This window comes from Gobio gobio (genome assembly GCF_949357685.1).
Source record: "Gobio gobio genome assembly, chromosome: 3".
In the NCBI taxonomy this organism is placed as follows: domain Eukaryota; kingdom Metazoa; phylum Chordata; class Actinopteri; order Cypriniformes; family Gobionidae; genus Gobio; species Gobio gobio.
This window is the reverse complement of record NC_137099.1, coordinates 55,833,991-55,841,847: the sequence shown is the minus strand read 5'-3', so window position 1 is coordinate 55,841,847 and position 7,857 is coordinate 55,833,991. Positions and strand designations below refer to the sequence as shown.

The 7,857-nt window shown below is 34.1% G+C and overlaps 1 protein-coding gene across 1 annotated transcript; it reads right to left on the bottom strand.

Annotated features, from left to right (window-relative positions):
- Positions 1-264: 264 nt before the first annotated feature.
- Positions 265-7,103, bottom strand: ucp1 (uncoupling protein 1). Its single transcript, XM_079812794.1, has 7 exons — positions 6,696-7,103; positions 6,053-6,186; positions 4,339-4,546; positions 4,015-4,212; positions 3,828-3,929; positions 1,653-1,833; positions 265-1,237 (listed from the first exon to the last, which is right to left on the bottom strand). Exons 2-7 carry the CDS (start codon positions 6,176-6,178, stop codon positions 1,123-1,125), a joined length of 930 nt encoding a protein of 309 aa, XP_079668920.1. The 5' UTR covers positions 6,179-6,186; positions 6,696-7,103; the 3' UTR covers positions 265-1,122.
- Between the last annotated feature and the right edge of the window lie 754 nt (positions 7,104-7,857).

The window sequence follows — 7,857 nt, the reverse complement described above, 5'->3', positions numbered from 1 at the left end:
AAAAAACTCTCACACACTTATACACACAAAAACACACGCACACACAAATTAACGCGTGCCATTCCAAAAGCTAATTGTGTTTTTTTGTCCGTTTTGCACTCATTTTTGACCCGAAGGTCCTGAGTGTGACTATTTTTTTTTAAGACCACTTAGACTTTTCAAATCCTATCCCCAATTTTTTGGGGTGTTCATATACCAAGTACCAATAAAGTCACCAAGTTTCGGACCATTCCAATGAAGCTACGATTTTTTTTATTTTTTATTATAAAACGCTTCGGGTCATTTTTGACCCGAAGTACCCCAGAGGGTTAAAGAATGATCGGCTTTAATGTATGCCAGGTGACCTGTAAATGCGAGTTTCGTGAAATATTGCTTTTGCGACTTACCTGAAAAACCATCTTTTTCACCAGTTTTTGCAAAAATTATGTTTCCATTTGGCGCATTTTCAATTCGCAATTTCAATTTGCGCAATTTGAAGGGTAATGGAAATGCGGCTACTGTAAATATTTCTATGCCTTTGAATATAAATCTTACTTCACATAAAGTAACTTAATATTCCGCAGTAAGACATAAAGACATCCAGGCGTTGTATAAAGGTGTTTTATTGAAGCATGTATGCTTATCTTTATAGGTTTCCAGTAATGAGGCAATCTCACTTTCTAGGTCATTCCAGGGTTACGAGTTGGAAAAGAGTTGGGGTTAAATAGACATTCATGTAAATGGTTGCTTTAAACAAAGCACTAATTGCTTACAAAATGAGTCAAGATAAATATTACATAAACATTATGTACATTAACATATCAAGGGGTGAGGTTCAGAACATCCTCTCATTTCAATCTGTGCGCTGGATGATCAATCGTTGTATTGTGTAATGGTTTTATAATTATTTATACGTGAAAAATGCCCTGAAGGAGAAAGGATGATCTGATTCGGATGTTTCTATCAAATGCTCGTGATGCATCCCATAGTGCTGCCCGTTCAGCTTCCAAAGCGGAAGTGTGAAGTGTGAAACTGGAAGTTGCTGCGCCTGCGCTCCGGTTTTCATCGTCCCGTCAGAGGGGCTTAAAACAGCCGCTCATGTGAGTCCGTGTGTTTGTAAGGATGTCGTTTTGAGTTTAGCATCTACGTGTTGGCCTCGAATCTGTTCCGGGACATCATCATAGCCCTCTTCAGCTGCTCGAACGACACGAACATCACCACGTTCCAGGAGCCCAACCTCAGGAAAGATGGAACGAAACTGAAGGAGGAAGAGAAACAAAGTGTCGTCTGTTAACGATAACGACACGGTTCGAAACATCGCTCTAATATAAAAGAACAGCCGAGTGTTCACACCACAACTATAACGATAACGGCACAGAGAAGCGATTTCGCCGGTTTTTGTTTCCAGTTAATAAACAATAAAAACATTGACAGCCAGTCAGAATACGCATTGATGTGGATGCTAATATAGTTATCGTTTATGGTGTAGCATTAGAATAAACGTTTTATTATTGTTCACCTTTATTTAACCAGGATGCAAATGTGAAATTTACAAGTAGGTTGGTCTCCAATAAAATCTCAAAATGTGACCCCGTGATCCCAGTCGTATACTGGGCCCTATATGCCGTAAACAGCATGCAAGAGGATCAGTGTTAAAGTATGTGCTCGCTCACCCTTTGTAAAAGGCGGTTGGTCCCTCTTTGGTCATCATCGTCCAGGCGCAGTTGATGGAGCTTTTGTACTGACCGGGAGGAGAGTTCATGTAGCGAGTCTTCACCACGTCCACAGGAGACGCGATCACTGTCGTGATGAAACCGGCGCCGAACGCAGACACGAAATGACACGGAAGATTGTCTGCCATGCAAAAACAGGGATAAATGTTACTGAAATGTGTGCTTGAAGGCTCTCGTTTATTATTTTCAGTATGTCTAGTGTGAGTTATTAAAGAAATTCTAAAAATGCATTACTTGAAATACAATAAACACTAACTGAAATAAAGTAAAATCTGAATAAAAACAATCTCTCATTTTCATTGAGTTTAACCCGGTCCGGTTCGGTCATATTGACAGAACGTTTTATTTTTATTTTTTACTTCATCAGAATGATATGAAACTTAGTAAAGGTTTTGGCTCTCTGCTATGTGAACACCAAAAATGCTTAAAATGGTCCTGAAAAAAAGTCACACTTGTATTGTTCGCGGTCAAAAATGATCGCATTGAAAATCAAGTGGAAGCGTTTGGTACTGCGCCCCAAACACAATCTGACTGAAAGCTCATTTTCTGAGATATCAACCTCAAATTTGGAACACAACTTGTACACACAGTTTTAGAGTAAAAAAGTTTATTTTAATGTATTTTTCATAATAATAAACAAACCTTTTTTTTAGTTTAGCAATAATCTTCCAAGTGTCTTTAAAGAGAGGCCACAGGTCTGTGCTGAAGTGTTGATTTATGACAGTTTAAGTTGGACATTTCATTTTCAGGTAATACATGGATTATAAGTATTCCTTAAATATAATAGTACCATAAAATCCCCTAAACATACAAAATATTAAATAAAAAAAATATTATCGAACTAAAAAATTTAATTGAAATAATAATAAAAAAAATGATGGACATTTAAAAAAACTAAAATGAAAATGAAAAATATACAAAAATAAAAACTGATTCGAAATATTAATAAAAACCATAATAGTATCTTAATGATGCCAAAATAACACTGTATAAATTAGTGTTTTTAGTATTTATATGTTATTATAGTATTTATATTAATAACTAGGGCTGTCAAAAGATTAATCGCATATATAAATATAATACGTTTTTCTTAAATGTATACATGCTTGTGTGTATTTATAAACAATAATTATACACAGTACACACACATATATTATGTAAACACAAACTTTTATTTTGGATGTGGTTCATATTTTGACAGCCCTATTAATAACATAAAACTATACATTTTAATTGCATTTTAGTTTTACATTTTCAGTTTTAATTTTAGTAATCTTATGTGGTTATCATTTTTATGATTTATCTTTTTATATTAATGATTAAACATTATGATTGAATTATATATATATATATATATATATATATATATATATATATATATATATATATATATATATATATATATATATATATATATATATATATATATATATATATTTTTTTTTTTTTTTTTTTTTTTTTAATTTTTTCTTTTTATATATATTGTCATTATATCTAAAAGTCAGAGTTTTTGTGTGAATCTTTTTTTCATTGTGTACAGTATGCAAATGACATACCCGGTGTAGTTATTTTAGTATTATTTATTAATATTTTGAATAAATATTTACTTTTATATTTACAGTTTTACTTTAATTTTAAGTTTTAGTAATTTTGTAATGAAAACTACATTTTTTTCTTTTTTTATACATTTCTATTTAGGTGTAATTGATTTTTTCCCCCTCAGAATAAAATAAGTTAATTTGTTCAATGAACAACAGCAAACTTTAGTAGTTTTAGTTTAAGTTACTGCAGTCAGAGACCCTGCTTACACAGGCCTTTACTACAGATGTGCTGATGGCATGTCATGGTTTGCTGATCCACCAAAGCATGGCCTGATCACCAGCACTATCTTATCTGGTGAAAGTGGTTCGTACTGGTTCATTCCAACGCATTCCACACTGGTTATTGGAGGTGGGACAGTAAAGAGAGGGTGTGTGAGCTTTTGACCAATCACAGACGCTCCAGCTGTGTCTCCTTATGGACTCTTGGCCTGATTTCGAGGCTCCATCACACGCTGGCACATGCTTTGAGTTTCGGGAGACATGCTGAAATCATATCTTCAGTCGCGGGACTCACCTGACAGGATCTTATGCTTGAGAATGGCTTCTTTGATGAGGTCGTACGAAACCAGCTCTGTGCAGTTGACCAGGGCGTTCCTCGTGATGTTCGGTAGAGTTCCTGTATTAAAACAAATCACATTTTAAGATATTCACTAGGATCATCAGTGCTGCAAAGTCAAATAACGGCATGGTAAAACTTGCACCTTTCCACAGGCCCCTGAGCCCCTCGAGCTGGAAGATCTGTCTGTAGGCCTGCATGGTGCCGTTGTAGCGTCTGCCCACTCCCTGCAGGTTCATCTGGGCCTGGAAACGCACCTTCACCACATCTGTCGGCTGAGCCACGGACACGGCCATCGCTCCTGTGGTGCAGCCCGCCAAGATCCTTATGCCCACGTTGGGGTCTGCAAGGGGAAAATCACCTTTACTTTCAGCTTCATCCCCATATTCTCTCATGCTTGTGCAGCAGAAGCAGCTGAGATCTGGCAGTTCTCTATGCAGTGATGTGTGTTACGCAGAGCTGAACTCACTGTCTTTGCCCCGCGTGTAGAAGCTCTTGACGTTGTCGTAGAGGCCGATTCGTATGGATGCGAAGGCCATCTGTCTCTGGAGACCAGCGACTAAGCCGTTGTAGAGCGAGCGCGGCCCCTCCGTTCTCACCATGGTGCTGATGGTCCCGAACACCCCTCTGTACCGGATGCCCATAGCAGCGCCCGTCACCGCCTTCTCTCCCTGGATCTGGGACAAAACAGGACATGGACAGATTGAGATGGGAGTAGACCAGGGGAATACTATATTTCTTGAAAAAAAAATATAGATATTTTATATATATATAAAATATCATATAATATCATATATATATATACATACACATATATATATATATATATATATATATATATATATATATATATATATATATATATATATATATATATATATATATATATATATATATATATATATATATATATATATATATATATATATATATATATATATATATATATATATATATATATATATATATATATATATATATTTATACACATACATATATATACACATACATACACATACATACATACATACATACATACACATACATACACATACATACATACATACATACATACATACACATACATACATACATACATACACATACATACATACATACACATACATACATACATACACATACACATACATACATACATACACATACATACACATACATTATAAAAATAATATTAGTGCACACATATATACTATATTTTAATATATATATCATAAGATATAATATTTCAATATAATTTAAAACAACCATATTCAGGAACAGATTAATATTATAATAAATAGATTTTTGAATAATATATTTCTTCAGAAGAAATCTTTAAAAAAATTAAGGTATATTTATATAATTTGAAATATTAATACCTAACAAAATATTAATACCTAACAAAATTCCTAACAACTACCCAGATTATTTATATAATATTCTTAAAAAATATTATTGGTGCAAAAATATAATTATTTTTATAATTATAATAAATAATATTTCAATATCATTTAAAACGTTCAGGAAAAGATTATATAATAATTTTAAATAGATTTTAATGTCAACAATTTATTTATATTTTTTTTATCTTAATCTATCTTAATTTAAAATGTACAATTTAAATATTAATTCCTATTAAAATTCCTAACAACTATCTTAATAATTTTTATAATATATATTATAATCAAATATATTATTGGTGCACAAGTATAATAATAATAATAAATATATTTTTTTCTTAATCAGAAATGAATGTTACAATTTGAAATTTCCAAACAGCTAACTAGATGATTTATATAATTTTAAAATAATAATCATAAATATATTATTGGTGCACAAATGTATAATAATATAAAATATTATAATGTTTAAATATATATCATAATAGGCCTATATAACGTTTAATATTGCATATTTAAATTTAATTTAAAACATTCAGTCATATTCACCAACAGATTATATAACAATTTTAAATAGTTTTTTTTATTTTGTATTAATACTAAATTCTTCTTCAGTAATCAAAAAAAAAAAAAAAAAAAGATTTCCGATTTAAAATATTAATTCCAAACATAGGGAATATATATATATATAGCATTATTACTAGTATTAATGTAAGTATAATAAGTAGCAGTAAGTATTATTGCTGCAGCTCCAGAGGCTCTGATGGGACGTCCAGTCTGTACCTGCAGGCGCACTTTAGCCGTGTCCAGAGGGAAGGTGACTAAATCAGCGATACAGGCGGCCGTTCCTGCACTGAGGACCTTCACGCCCAGAGGAGGAGGAACTTCGGACGGCTTCAGACCCACCATACTGACCGCTGAAGACACAAAACACACGACATGCAGTACACTGCTGGACACACCAACTCATCCATTACTACGACCATTCTGACCATTTCACATTAACATAAGTCCAACCTTTGAGAAAAACTCAAAAGAAAACACATAAACTCATCATGAGGTGCATCCAGGGATGCTTTTAAAAGACTGAAGGCGCTCCAGTCATGCTGCACACTTGTTGCATACAGCATACTCTAATAACTGCTAAATGGTTAAAAATGTAAGAAATTTGTTTCTAGGCAAAATTCATAATTGTCTGCAACACTAATTTAAAGCATTTCATCATCAAGCCTTTTGATCAAAAAGTTTTTAAAATCATGAGAAAAATGAATTCAGTCAAGCGCCTAAGCTTTTGCCCGGCAGTGTAAATATTTACAGCATGTGCAAATGTTCTCCAAGTGAAGATCAAAGCATTTCAGCTAGCGTGTGCACTTTCATAACACATTTATACTTCATTTAATATATACACAGCTATAAGATCACTGACCTGTGAGTGAATTCCTCTGTCTGATGGAGTGACAGGGCTGGGAGGATAAAAACCGGCGCTTTGGAGGGAAGAGGACACGTTCGGTCCTTCTTTATATCATTATCCAAGACGGGTTTTCCCTCCTCCGCTCAGGGAGGTGTTTCCCCCGGGAACGATTACTGGCCAACACAAAGTCCACCCTCCAGCACAGAGTCCAGAACATCCCACATCCAGATAACAAGCCTTTTAGATAACTTAGTGGACACAAAGCTGTTGAAAACTTCACGCTTGAATCATTGCAAGATGTTGCTGACATTAACATGCACACCATCAATGAATGACTACAATCACTATGTGTTTGTGTCTAAGAACATTACACTTCCGCTATAAGCAGGATAGTATGAATATATATCTCTCCATTGCAACACTGACTGGAGATTTTTGTCATATAGCTAATAATGAAAGTGCAGAGGCATTGAAGGACAACACTCTCAGCCAATAGTAGAGCTGGGGCAGTCCTGCAGGGTCTCAAAGATGATTGGCTTCATGACAGGGTGGGAAACCAAACAACAAACCTCTGCGAACGTCTATGAGTTTCTGTTTAACAGATGGACGAAAACATGACAGCAGGATTTACTGTCAATCACTAAACCAGTCCAAGAAAAAAAAAGTTACAACCTGTACCTTTTGCAAATATGTTCTGTCAATTAAAACTAAATAAAGTGCTCAAATTAAACTACTTCATTAAAAGACATTTCTGGTTCGGTTTTAAATCAAACCATCAATATCAAAGGACTGTTAAAATGGATACAAATGATATTTTTTTTACCCAAAAACTATAAATGTATATTTAAATAAACATATACACTCACCTAAAGGATTATTAGGAACACCATACTAATACTGTGTTCCTTTCGCCTTCAGAACTGCCTTAATTCTACGTGGCATTGATTCATCAAGGTGCTGAAAGCATTCTTTAGAAATGTTGGCCCATATTGATAGGATAGCATCTTGCAGTTGATGGAGATTTGTGGGATGCACATCCAGGGCACGAAGCTCCCGTTCCACCACATCCCAAAGATGCTCTATTGGGTTGAGATCTGGTGACTGTGGCCATTTTAGTTCAGTGAACTCATTGTCATGTTCAAGAAACCAATTTGAAATGATTGGAGCTTTGTGACAT

Bases quoted from the DNA above. Each gene is read 5' to 3' on its own strand.
- ucp1 (XM_079812794.1), bottom strand. From the start codon at position 6,178: ATGGTGGGTCTGAAGCCGTCCGAAGTTCCTCCTCCTCTGGGCGTGAAG. The intron at 4,547-6,052 runs GTACAGACTGGA...GTTTTGTCCCAG, and splicing joins CGGCTAAAGTGCGCCTGCAG to ATCCAGGGAGAGAAGGCGGT. The intron at 4,213-4,338 runs GTGAGTTCAGCT...TTCCCCTTGCAG, and splicing joins CTACACGCGGGGCAAAGACA to ACCCCAACGTGGGCATAAGG.